At 42.8% G+C, this 13,273-nt stretch overlaps 1 protein-coding gene and 2 long non-coding RNA genes across 5 annotated transcripts in view; 1 reads left to right on the top strand and 2 right to left on the bottom strand.

Moving 5' to 3' along the window:
- The window catches only part of grb10a (growth factor receptor-bound protein 10a), a 32,283-nt gene extending 23,632 nt beyond the window's left edge, over positions 1 to 8,651 (top strand). For all 3 annotated transcript variants that reach the window (XM_008332147.3, XM_017041380.2, XM_017041381.2), the window contains 11 exons: positions 866 to 981; positions 3,764 to 3,838; positions 3,925 to 4,062; positions 4,843 to 4,953; positions 5,969 to 6,067; positions 6,281 to 6,358; positions 7,040 to 7,156; positions 7,712 to 7,778; positions 7,853 to 7,940; positions 8,035 to 8,128; positions 8,493 to 8,651. In XM_008332147.3, the coding sequence (XP_008330369.1) occupies positions 866 to 981; positions 3,764 to 3,838; positions 3,925 to 4,062; positions 4,843 to 4,953; positions 5,969 to 6,067; positions 6,281 to 6,358; positions 7,040 to 7,156; positions 7,712 to 7,778; positions 7,853 to 7,940; positions 8,035 to 8,128; positions 8,493 to 8,639 (1,130 nt within the window). In that variant the 3' untranslated portion in view covers positions 8,640 to 8,651. The remainder of the gene's footprint in view (positions 1 to 865; positions 982 to 3,763; positions 3,839 to 3,924; positions 4,063 to 4,842; positions 4,954 to 5,968; positions 6,068 to 6,280; positions 6,359 to 7,039; positions 7,157 to 7,711; positions 7,779 to 7,852; positions 7,941 to 8,034; positions 8,129 to 8,492) is intronic.
- On the bottom strand, positions 7,827 to 8,600 carry LOC103394722 (uncharacterized). Its single transcript, XR_523182.3, has 3 exons — positions 8,461 to 8,600; positions 8,086 to 8,137; positions 7,827 to 7,960 (listed from the first exon to the last, which is right to left on the bottom strand). It is a non-coding gene; the product is annotated as an uncharacterized LOC103394722 (long non-coding RNA).
- Positions 8,652 to 8,762: 111 nt separating the features above from the next.
- The window catches only part of LOC103394721 (uncharacterized), a 12,352-nt gene continuing 7,841 nt past the window's right edge, over positions 8,763 to 13,273 (bottom strand). The window contains exons 8-9 of the long non-coding RNA XR_003052672.1: positions 9,438 to 9,481; positions 8,763 to 9,009 (exon numbers count right to left, since the gene is read on the bottom strand). This is a non-coding gene — a long non-coding RNA (uncharacterized LOC103394721). The remainder of the gene's footprint in view (positions 9,010 to 9,437; positions 9,482 to 13,273) is intronic.

Below are 13,273 nucleotides of genomic sequence, written 5' to 3' on the forward strand. Positions count from 1 at the left end.
TTATCCTCGGCAAAGGCTTTCCTCCAGCTGAGTTATATTTTTAGTGTCAAAGGATCACTTTGTGTTTTGCTGCTTGATCTGAGTTTCTGGAAAAAGAGAGTGCATTGGAGAGATGGAATGTGAGGTGAGGGGAGGAAGGAAGGGAGGGAAAGCGAGAGAGAGAGAGGGAGAGAGAGAGATGAAAGGAGAAGGAGAACGAGGGACGACAGAGAAGCAGGAAAGAAGGGAGGGGAAGGGCTGGTGGCGTGGAGAGGTCTGGACCGGAGCGTCATACCAGAGCGGTGAGCAGCCAATCGCCGGAGTGCATTGAACGAGCCCCTAGCTTTCTTAGCCAATCAACGGAGAGATACGCGCACACACACACACACACACACATATATATGAAGAAAGAAAGGACAGATAGAGAGAGTGAGAGCATCACTACTAAATTAGAGGGTTTTTTTTGTGTGTGTGTGTGTGTGTGTCTATAACTGGGACACACTCTCATAATTCACTTCCCAAACTTGTGTGGCCGTGTACTTGTGCTCACAATCTCTGGGCTCCAAGCGCTCGGCCTAAATACGTGACATCATCCTCTCCGCCGTCACCTCCTCCCTCCGCGGGCTCCTGCCTCTCCTGGCTCCTCCTCATTTCGAGCGATACTCCCTCGTCTCCTAGTAACAGGCGGATTTTTCTTGCTGTGTCACGGCATATGGTGGTTGTGACCAGCAGCCAGTGGTGCAGTGCTAAATAAAGACCGTGACTGAACGGTCATCTTTTAAAAGGGGGGGGTTAAACGCAAGGAAAAAAAAAAAATCTTTTGAGGGAAAAAAAATATAGTTTTATTCTCCTTATAGTTGAAAAAGTGTGTGTGTGTTATTTTCAGAGCGATGTCTGGAAGACCACGAGGTGGTGGTTCAGGTTCAAGCCTCCATGAGCACCGACAGCAAATTCCTCTTCAGGAAGAACTATGCCAAATATGAATTCTTCAGGAACCCCTTGGTGAGTCTGTCAGTCCCTGACGTGACCTTTCTGTTAGAGCACACACACACACACACACATATATAAATATAAAGAGACAAAGAGGAGCAGTGGAACTGCTCATGCTTTGTAATTGATTAATGGAGATTAATGGTGGGGAGGAGGGGAGGAGGACACAAGAGGGAGGAGAAAAATGAGAAGAAGAACGACGTCATTTCTAAAGCTTATACATTTAGGGTCAATAAATATATAAATATATATATATAAATATATATAAAAATATATTATATATATAAATATATTTAACATTTTTTCTCATAAAATCCTTATTATTCTAGACTATTTTTCCTAGCATGAACCCGGTTCGGAACATAATCTGCGGGATTACAGTCAGATCTGTTGTCTAGGCTGGTAGAATTTCCATCGGCTTTTTTGGCTTAGTGTTCTTCCTGGACGAGTCTTTTCTTTCCCCCAGGAAATTGTCTCTTTATGCGAAATTATATTTTTTTTTTTTCTCGGTCTGAGACGAACCACAGTTTGAACTCCACCTCGCCACCTAGTGTCGATGTCAATCGTCGCGATCGGTTCAATAAGTACGTCTGTTCCAAAGAGCGCTAGAAATTCTGAAATTGGTCAAATTTAGATTTTTGATAGAAAATAAATTAGATTAGATTGGATTTTTATAATCCAAGACCTTAGAGAACCACAGTCAAAAATATGGCCCGTGGGCCAAAACCGGCCCGCTGGGTCGGTTCAATCTGGCCCACTTGATGAATTTTAAAAGTGGAAAAAAAATGCACAAATACTTCATGTTCGTGATGTTTTGTCAAATTATATTTCATTAAATGTGAATATGATTTTTATGTACTTTTTTTGCATGAAAACAAAAAATATGGACTAAGTGTTTAATAGTATAAAAACATGAAGTAATAACTGGATATTTCTATTCATCACAATCTTATGGATTGATTTAATTCGAAAGCAGACACGAGACATGTGCAGTTCTGCTGTTTAGCGTTTCCCTCGAAGCCATAAGTGTCACTTTCAAAATGGAATCAGGAGATGACGAGGCCCAGACAGCTGGCTTCCTAATTACTGTCTACACAGTGTTTCCATGCTGATGTCAGCCTGCAGGTTCTATTCACAGTTATAAGCTGCTCTGGCAGACACAGGCTTTCAACGGGCCCCGAGATCCAACGGTGACGGTTCGTTAAGGTTATGTTAAACAATTAACAATCCCCATTAAAATGTTTAACTTTTGTTGTCTGGGAAATGTACGAAAACAACTTCAAGTTAGTCAGAAAAAATAAAATTCCAAGTACTGAACGAAGATGCCTTAGTTTGATAACGTTTTGATAATGTGCTGTTCAAGTGCGTCACCAGATGTGACCAGCTAATTGGTCCGTGGAAAATTGATGAACATCACTCACATAAGCTAACTAAGCTATTTGAAAATTGTTAAATTTTATAAAACCCCTGAACCAAAGACGTCACTTAAGTAGCAGGCGTTAGCACACAGATAACCGCTAGCCATTTGTCGTTATGCCCGACAGTCGGATTCGATGAGGTCATCCTTTGCGTGTCGGTAATTTTCCACATTTTGAAAAAAATCGAGGGATGAAAAATCGCAAATATTATATTGCAATGCTAATAATATATGCTAATACATCTCCACATGAAACCCATTATAAATTAGCAAAACGAAGATCACTGACAGCTAACTGAGTCTATACAGATTCCGGGGCCGCTGCCTTCAACCTGTAGTTTGTATTTAAAACTGAAAACATAACAATAGAATCTCCAGTATCTTAACTCATTTTCAGCCGCCGTCGGTTCATTAGCGCTCTGTAAATTCCGTAGACATGGACTTTACTTCCATCAAAACATGCTAATCGTCTGGTATCCAGAAGAATTCGAGGGCTAATAAAAGGATCAGTCCTGGAACAGGTGCCTGGACTCACCCTCTCTGTCTCACACACACACACACACACACACACACAATGCTCTCCTTGTGTCACGTCTCACTGTGCTCAGGCCTCGTATGGTCTGCTTGCCCAATTCTGTCTTCCGTCTGGTGACAGCAAAGCTGCGTCTCATTCTATTTCGGTAAACTGAATAAAAAGTGTAGCGCTATTCATCATTTTAAGGACACAGACCTGCCTTTGACAGCCAGCGAGTCATTAGCCAGCCAGCCAGCTAGCTAGCTCGCGTGGCATCTTTTGCTGATGGGGAGGTGAGGAAGAGCACCCGTCAGTGGCGCCGCGAGAGATAATACCCCGCCCAGCCGCCCCCCCAGCCAGCCAGCCAGCTAGCTAGCTAGCTAGCTCGCGTGGCATCTTTTGCTGATGGGGAGGCGAGGGGGGGTGGTCTCAGTGTGGGGCTCTCCCGTTATGTGCTGGCTGGGTGTGCGGTGACATTACTGCTGCAGTGATTTAGAGGTGTGCCAGAGCCAGCAGGTGACCTCAGCTCTGTGGTAATGAGGACAGTAAAACACTAGAGTGCTGGCCACGGCCTGTCAATCACGCTAAGAGTAGCGCTGCTGGCTAAAGGGGATTACATCATCGGATGAGATCATGCTGTATCCACTTCCAGGCTTTAGTACTTTCCCTTCTTTCTGTCTCTCTCTCTCTCTCTCCCCAATCAATTTAGTCCTCACCCACCCACACACACACATTCAGTACAGGGGAAACTACCTGACTGTGGGCTTTCGCTAAGTGTTTTCTGCATCCGAACCCGTACATCCTCTCATGTTTCCCCGTTTGCTCACCGAGTGTCTGTGTGTCTTTTGTGTGTTTCCATTCAGAACTTTTTTCCAGAGCAGATGGTAGCTTGGTGTCAGGAGTCTGACGGCTCCATCCCTCAGTCGCAGCTCTTACAGGTGACGCACAAGCGGAAACGGCTGTACACCCGAGTGTAACGGTACATGGAATTAAATGTGAGAACTGTTCCACCCTGTGCTTCCAGAACTTTCTGAACTCCAGCAGCTGCCCAGAGATCCAGGGTTTTTTGCACATAAAGGATCCCGGACGGAAGTCGTGGAAGAAACTCTACATGTTCCTGCGACGTTCTGGTCTTTACTATTCAACCAAAGGGACGTCTAAGGTCAGCGTTCGACTCCGAGGTTTTTTTTTTTTTTGTAGAGGAAACGTAAAGGAGGAATGATGGTTACATTTGATTGGTTGTCAGTGATAGAAAATGATGTCGCTAACAGGCTAACACCACTCTTTACGACAAGTGAAGACAAACTTTAGCTTAAAAAAATGACGGCATAAAATTCTAACCTAATTTTTTAAGAAGTAAAGAGTACATGAGTACAAGTGGAACGTTTACTTTCCAGGACTCGCAAATGCCGACTGAATATAGTGTCTGCACATCGTGCAAAGGATCGGGAGTAGGGATGTCCGATATTAACTTTTTTGCCGATATCCGATATACTGATATTGTCCAATAGTTATTTATTTACCTGTAAAAACCACTGTAATGCAATGCTGCCCTCTAGTGACCTTCGCTTTAATATACTGCCGTTTATCCCCCTAATATTTTTTTAAGAAACAAATTATTTGGCGAAACCAAGGCATGTGTTATCGGGTTTTCAATATCTGTGGAAAAAAGCGAAAACTTTAACCGATGGCGATTCTTACAGGAATTAAATAAGATGCTAATATCGGAATTATCGGCCGATATTATCGGACATCCCTAATCTGGAGATTTTGATTCATATTTTTAGTTTGACTCACGAAAATGACGTCATGTGAAAAAACCAAAAGAGTTATCATTCAGATTAGTTTGACCCAGTTTTTTTTATTTTTATTTCTTCATCCTTTACCTTTACCAAACTTTTTTCTTGGAGCATAAACTCAAAACTCTCCTCTTCCTCAACAGGAGCCCAGACATCTGCAGCTGCTCTCAGATCTGGAGGAGAGTAACATGTTCACCATCATCACTGGCAGGAAACTTTACAATGCCCCCACGGACTTCCAGTTCTGCATTAAGGTAATACACACACACACACACACACACGTCTTTCCTTTTACATGTGGATGATGGTTTGGTTCGGGGTCAAAAGGGTTAAATCTGCCCACACACACTATCACCTGCTGATCTGGGATAAGCCCAGTGGGATTAGCTGGGACGGTACGGTCAACCCTCTACTGTGTACACTCGCATGCACAAACACGGACCCACACATAGAGGGCAGGATTGTTACGTTTGAGGAAGAGTGATGCGACCGGTCGGCCAGTATCATGGACCAGCACTGGTCCCTGGACCGAGGGTTGAGGACCCCTGTGATAACTGTACTGTACAATTGTATGAGTAAAGTAATTGTGCTTTTCGCTGCTATGAAGTAGGCGTCAGAGCATATACTGCATACTATATATGTACGTAGTATTTTTAGTGTGTCTTAGCTAATAGTCAGCTTTTTCTCTACTTTTCTCTGAGCTGCCTTCATGGTATATTCTCATTTCTTTACCGACGTTTCTTCTTCACTTTTTCGCTAACTCTAGCTAAGTTTAGGTTATTTTCAGATTATGCTAAACTGTAGCTAATTGTTGGATAGTGGCTAGTAGGGATGTCCGATAATATCGGCCGACCGATATTAGCATAATTATGTAGTATAGGTAAGAATTACTAACGTTTTTCCCCCGATAATGAAAACCCCAATACGCAATGCCTGGGTTTCGCCAGATGATTTTTTTATATTCAGTGACGCACTGCACACTAATGCCCACTCTGCTTTTAACCCATCACCTTAGTGACCAGACAGCACTTAACTACCATAACTACCAGTATATCATCCGATAGTGGCCCACTATATCGGTATCGGATGATATCAGAATCGGAAATTAAGCGTCTGGAAAGCGCTAAACCAGAGATAATCCATAATGATAAAGTATAATAAGTAATAAGTAACAACCTTTAGCATTCCTACGTTAGCTTTGAGAACCGAGTCACTAACTAGTGCTGTTGATCTTATTAACATGACACCGCTGTGTCTGCTGTTCAACAGCCCAGCAAAGGAAGAGGGGACTTCAAGGAGCTGAAGATGCTGTGTGCGGAGGACGAACAGAGCAGGACCTGCTGGATGACGGCCTTCAGACTGCTCAAAGTACTTCCTTTTATTTATTTATTTATTTTTTCCAAAACACATTGTAATTCAAGCTCGCTGTAAGATTCAATGCTGGACAAGTTACAGTGAGATTCAAATGTTGCCAAGTGGCAATTCATTAGCTTCTAGCTTTTATTTTTAATAGTTTGTTTGTCATCATTTTAAAAAAATGAATCATGAGCTGACGTCGTCTTCTCTCTTCCCATTTCACAGTTTGGCATCGTACTGTATCAGAGCTACAACATCCCCCAGCAGAGGAAGTCTAACCTACAGCCTTTCTCAGCGCCTGTGGTAAGAATGACATTTTTTTGTTTTTCTTCTTCCGTGCAGCTCACACTCAGCTCAGGCCAGACAGGACCGGTCCATTAATTGGCTGGTGGTAAAACAGAAACCAGTTCCATTCCTGACCACACCGTGCCTCGGTTTTCAGAAGAGTAAAGTCAGTTATGTGTTTTGTATTAAATTAATTTTTTTTGGGCTCATTTAGACTAGTGGAAAAAAACTAACAAAAACAAACTAACTACATGTTAATTATGGTATGTCGACATTTACATAGCACTTAGACTTATGTAACACATTTAGAAGTACTAAATAAAATATTTAGTTTCATTATTGACTGTAGTTAGCTTAGCAATTAATCACAAATAATGTCACTTTTTTTTTAATGAGCTCCAAATTTACTTGGTTTTATTATATATTATATCCCAAGCACAGGAGTTGACACATTGTTTTTCTTAACAAACGTCTCTTTATTGTTATTAGATCCAATCCCAAATAAGGACAGAAATATTCCACAATCTCTTACATCACTAAAAATGTAAAAAAATTTAAAATGGGTCTGTGTGCAGACAGGATTTGTCACGCCCCAGTGAGTGTGTCTGGCTTGTTTGACCTCTGACCCTTTGTCTGTCCCTCTTCCCCTTTACCCACCCCTGCTTATGTCTGACCCCCCCACCCCCTCCCTCCTAACAGCGGAGTGTATCTGAGAACTCCCTGGTTGCCATGGACTTCTCAGGACGGACTGGCCGCGTCATCGACAACCCTGTGGAGGCTCAGAGTGCCGCCTTAGAGGAGGGACAGACCTGGAGGGTAAGGAGGGGGGAGATGCAGAGGGGGGAGATGCAGAGTAGCGACATTTATTTATTTTTACCAAATATCGTTTTCCTCTATCGTTTAATAATAATAATAATAATAATATATTTATATAAGTTTGACAAATGACCTATCACCAGAGGGGGGCGCTGTAGAATACATACGGCACTGCTTAGCTAAATTGAGGCTGTGAATGGATCGAAATAACATTGGCTGACACCAATAAATATAAGGTGTGTAAATCCATTAGAATTTGCTGTTGATTATTCACGATTAATCACGATTAATCGTGAATAATCACAATATTTTTGATTAATCGTGATTAATCAAGGTAAATTAACATTCTTAAATATGAACTTAAGAAAATTCTATTTATGACTTAAACAGAAAGACAGCAGGTACTGCAGATGTATGGGTTTTACAGCTAGTTTTTTGTGCGACTAATCCCAATGGAAAATTATTAATATAATTAATAGAAACCAATTATTCTGATTAATTTGTACACCCCCTAGTGAATACATATATGTATGTTTTCTCAAATATTTCTTACAGAAACGCAGTCAGCGCATGAATGTCCTGGGCAGCCCCAGCCCTCTGCATACGTCCTCCCTGAGCACAGGTGAGAAACGCGCACTCCTGAACCACATAAAGGCCGTGTTGGTTAACGCGCTAACGTCAAATGCTGTCGTTCAGTGATCCACAGGACACAGGTGTGGTTTCACGGTCGCATCATGAGAGATGAAGCCCACAGAATGATCACTCAGCAAGGTCTAGTCGACGGGTAAGATCATCCTGACGGGCCTGTGCATATATAAATATATATATATATGTATATGTATTTATGCACAAATACTCATGGTGTGTGTGTGTTCCAGGTTGTTCCTGTTGCGGGACAGCCAGAGTAATCCCAAAGCCTACGTCCTCACCTTGTGCCACCACCAGAAGATCAAGCACTTCCAGATTCTACCGGTCAGTCACCTGATTATTTGGAGACAAATGATAATTATTACTATTAATAATTATTCTCATTAATATTAATAATAGTTCTGTAAATATCAGTAATAATAATAATACAGTTGTATTATGCTGCTGCTTATAATAATTATTATTATAAATAATATGATTGTATTATTAGCATTTATGCTGCTGCTTATAATTATTATTATTATAAATACTATTATCGTAATATCATTAGCATTAGCATACCTAAGTCTAAGTTAGTTAAGTTAGTTTATCCTGGCATTCAGAACCCAGAATGCCATCTACTTTGCTAACAGCGTAATTGTCAGACGGTGCCTTACCTTTTTTTTTTTTCTCTGTTGTCTCCGTGAAGTTGGAGGAGGACGGTCAGGTGTTCTTCAGCCTCGACGACGGCGCCACCAAGTTCACCGACCTGATCCACCTGGTGGAGTTCTACCAGCTGAACAGAGGGGTGCTGCCCTGCAAGCTCAAACATCCCTGCACCACTGTTGCCTTGTGACATCCCCCCCCACCCCCCTGCTCTTCACGCACCTCCACCTGATTTGCACACCCTCTCCCCCCCCCCCCCCCCCCCCCCCCCCACACACACACACACACCTCTGCCTCAGTACCCCCCCCTCCCCCTGATTTGCACCCCCCCTCCCCCCGCCCCCCCCTCCCTCCCCTCCCTCCACATCCACTCACCCCCATCCTCTGAGTTGAAAGAGACGGATGATATTTTTTTCTTCGGAGACGCCGGCAGCCACCATGTTCACGTTTGACGCCCCCCGATTGGCTGAGCCTGGACGGTCTGAGCAGGTTGCGGTCCTGGAGCCAGCAGTCCTCCCTCCTCTACCCCAACACAGAGACTCGTCGTTGCAGTTGGAAACCTTTGAAAGAGACCAGTCATTGTGAGAGCCGCTCAGATGTGTTCTGCTGCAGATTTCTCAGATGGATCCCTCCGCCTCTCCACGTCCCCTTTCTATCCCCGGCCTGATAAGCTGTGGTGCCCACCCCCCTCGCCCTCCTCCTCGGGGCAGGAAGCACCACCCTCTGACTTCCTCATCAATCATCAGGGATGAACCCGGAAGCCTCTCTGGATCTTTTTAAACGCGATCCAAAAGAGTTTCCTCAACCTGTGCAGTCCAGTCTGGATAAGCTGACCCACCCTGGCCAACCCTTCCACCTTCCTCCCCCCCACTTCCACTTGACACAAACAAGCTTGACTCCTCTACTCTGCTGTGTGCTACCCCACTCCCCTCCCTTCACCTCCCAACCCCACAAAACCCCCTCGTCGCAGCCCCCGATCCACACTTACCGCAAGAGCTCGGTTGAAGAAGTCGTCGGAGAAAGCAGCAGGAGCTAAAGGCAAAAAGAAAAAAAGCAGAGCAGTGGTGAGGAGGGTTCGCTGAAAGGACAGAGGAATGTTTTATCCGGGAGGCCGTAACAGGCCCTCCCCTGTAGAGTCGATTACTTGATGTCATTATAATGCTGTTTGATTACTGTTGATTCAATGCAGAACTAGATTTGCACTTTTTTTTAACGCGGACAGACGACAGCTGTTCTCCCTAGCTAAATGAAGCTGTTGCTCTTCGTTAATCGCCCCCCCCACCCTTTTTTTTTCTTCTTCTTCCTCCTCCTTCGTCTTCTCCTAATAGCAGTGCATGTAAAACGTCCAGCAGCTGTGATCGGATAACAAAAGGCGTGGGAGCAAAGGGGGAGTCACGGCTGATTATGCAGTGCCTTTCACATAAAGGTTTGGGGGGAAAATAGTCGGAGCGACGTGTGGCGTGTACCAACATGACCACATCGTGACGGAAAAAGAAAAGAAAAGAATGTGCTTTTAAATCAGGAGGAGGAAGAAGAGGAAGTGACCTCTCCTCCCCAGCTTCTGTCATTTCTTTTTTTTTTTTTTTTTAAATCTTCCTTTGTATTTCTTTTGTCTGAGTGTTCGCAGCTCTCAGTGCTTGCACATTTACAACATCCTCCTTTTTGACACTGACCAGTTGGAGCTGTCCAACATTTTTGGATTCTGACCACTGCCCATTCTGCCCACTGCCCCGCCCCTTCCCTCCCCTCCCTGACCCCCACCCCCCGACCCCTCGCCCCCAGAGCAGACTAATCAACAGAAGCACTCTGCGTGACTTTGTATGTGTGGGAAATATGGAAATGGAAGAAAAGACTTGAAAACGTGAACTTACTTCGACTGCGCGTCGTCGCGCCGTCCGATTAAGCTTCACTCGCCTTAAGTGAAACTTGTGAGCTTTGTGAACGGAATCAAAGCAGATGATGCACATTTTTTTTTTTTTAAATATAGGTTTAACAGCATTCAGACAGAGATTTTAAGGTTGACCATTACCACTCTTTATCGTCGACGGTGTAGTGTGATTAAACTGTTAGCTAAATTATTAGGAACATTCACTCAAGATATTCCTATTAGTCGTTACATGGTCCGTAGTTAAAGTCCGGTGCTGGTTTTCATCTATCTTGTGGGGTGGGGGAGGTAGTTATTAATCAACAAATCCAGCTGCAGAACTCGTTAGGTTAGCGTTAGGCTAACTTTGGCCAAAACGATATGTCTAAAAAAAATACTGAAGTCCCTGATTTTTAGGGTGACAGCCCCACGGATGAGCAGCGCTCGCTGCTCAACATACCCGACCACCACTACCCTGATTTCCGGCTCACCTGAACATGTCTGTCACAAAGTGCAATTCCCATATTAATCAATCAATCAATCAATCAGTCACCAGTCTCAACATGCTGAATGTATCACTTGTTCTTGAAACAATAATGTCAAACAGGCGCCTTCAGTTCAGTTTGTTTACAAACAGAATGCCAATGTCCCTGCTGACTATATCGTGTCGTGAACTCCAGTCCGACGCTGATAAACTGTAACCGGTGAATTCCCCGTATTAGCGAGAAAATTCTGTAAGTGCTGATGACGTCACCTAATACATGGACAGTTATTTGTACTGTACTGTACTGTACTAAGAGTGGACAGTTATTTGTACTGTACTGTACTAAGAACCAACAATAGTATTGTGAGGTACAGTCTTACATTATGTCAGACCTAATGAAAATAGTCTCAACAAATTGGATGGTTAGCAATAAAAGGCTAACCATCCATTGCTAACAACTAATTATAACTGAAGTGAAATTTAAAAAAACAAACAAACAGCCACAACATTTGTATTTGTGAAGCTTGACTTTAGTGCCCTCACCTGGCCGTAGTATGAATAACATTGATTTGTTGAGATGAACTGCCAGAATAAGATTGCATAGAGCTGATCAAATATAACTTCCATGATGTGACGTCATCAGCAAAAAGCTGGAGTCGGTTTTTTTCTCTTTTTCTCCCCTCCTTCCCACAGAGTGCAGGCTTTAGTGCGACGTCAACACACTCCCTGATGGGCCCACATGCAAACCCACTGCCACACTGGTTTAACGATCACATGACCAAATCACTATCTCTGCGCATCAACCAATCAGGAATTATTTTCCCTGTCAGCCAGGGCAGACTCTGACTCTCTCTCTCCAGGGATTGGATAATGCTTGAACCCCCCCACCCCTGTCCCACCTGTGTCCAGCCAGTAAGCTATGACCCCTGTGGTGAACAAAGGTGCAACTGCGTGTGTGTGCGTGTGTGGCCAGACTGTTATAATTACCTTTTAGGATTGCTAACTCTCCTGGTAATTTAAAAAACAATAATGCCTTTTAGAGACAGTAAACGGAAGGTTTTTTATGGGTTTGGTTGAGTAAAGTTCAGGAAGGTTGTGTAGTGAGAGTTGACAGGAGTTTGCCTAGAGCGTGTCCCAGCATCCTTGTTCCTCCACTGAGGTTTATCTCTTCGTCGGTCAGAGACGGATGTGGAGCTATATTACTAAGGCAGAGGAGAGGATGGATCGACATCCTCTCCTCCGCCTCCTCCTCCTCTCTCCATTGTAATCACTGTGCTACAATGCAATCCTATACTCGAGCATATGACTAAATCATTGTACAGTATCCTTTTTTTTTCTAAGTATGTGAAGCTATGAAGAAGACGTAGATCTAACACTGTACCTAGGTCACAGATCACTATGTATGGGGAGTCCGGCTTTTCGCTAACAACTCCACGTAAAATGAAGAATTTCTGTTACCTTTTTACCCTCTCTGTGTGTATATTGACATTATTGTGTATTTTCTTTGGCCTGACCTTATATATATATATATATGTATGTATATGTATGTATGTATGTATATGTATGTATGTATGTGTACATATATGTATGCATACATATATGTGTATTATGTGTATATGTATATGTACCTATATGTGCATATATATGTAAATATGTGTATATGTACCTATATGTGCATATATATGTATACGTGTGTATGTATATGTATGTATACGTATACATACATATACATATATATACATATACATATGTATATGTATGTATAGATATACATACATATACATATACATATATATATATATAAATTGTGCCACGGTATATACAGTATTACATTAAGCTATTTTTTTTCTTATCGTCAGAGCTCAAACTGGATTTTTGGTTTTAATTTTCGTCTATGACATCATCTGTTCATATTAGCCGACAGGCTGGGCCTACAAATCTGCCAGCATCCATTTAAGTCCCATTCTTGCCTGTTTGTCAAGTGTCACGTTACAGTTAAGATAAATACACACTATATGTTTGAATGGTTGTTAACACACACACACACACACTTAGACACCAGTGAGTCAAGAGCACACACAAACTAACATGTCGACTAAGCATCGGTGATGTTTTCCAGCAGCTTTTGTACACTTCTCCTAATCAATAATGCATTTATATGCTGTAGCCGTAAAGGATTTTCCATTTCACCCTCATTCACTTTACTATCACTTCAAGGTGCAACTTGTTTTGTTTTTTTTAACTACCTTTCCTTTCTTTTTCTAATCTCAGCCTAAACCTGCAGACGGTGCCTCTTGTTTCTTTACAGTAACACGTCTTCAGTCGCAGTCCGTCCACTTACTGGTTTCATTTACAGCCCACTTTGAATGTGAACGGAAAGATAATGCTACTGGAAGATGATCCTATTTCAGGTCAATGTCACACTTAAGTCCCCACCCACATTGGTGACTTTGTGATTGTGCTTTAATTTGGGTTA

The sequence above is a fragment of the Cynoglossus semilaevis genome, chromosome 18 (genome assembly GCF_000523025.1).
Source record: "Cynoglossus semilaevis isolate Cse_v1.0 chromosome 18, Cse_v1.0, whole genome shotgun sequence".
Taxonomy (NCBI): domain Eukaryota; kingdom Metazoa; phylum Chordata; class Actinopteri; order Pleuronectiformes; family Cynoglossidae; genus Cynoglossus; species Cynoglossus semilaevis.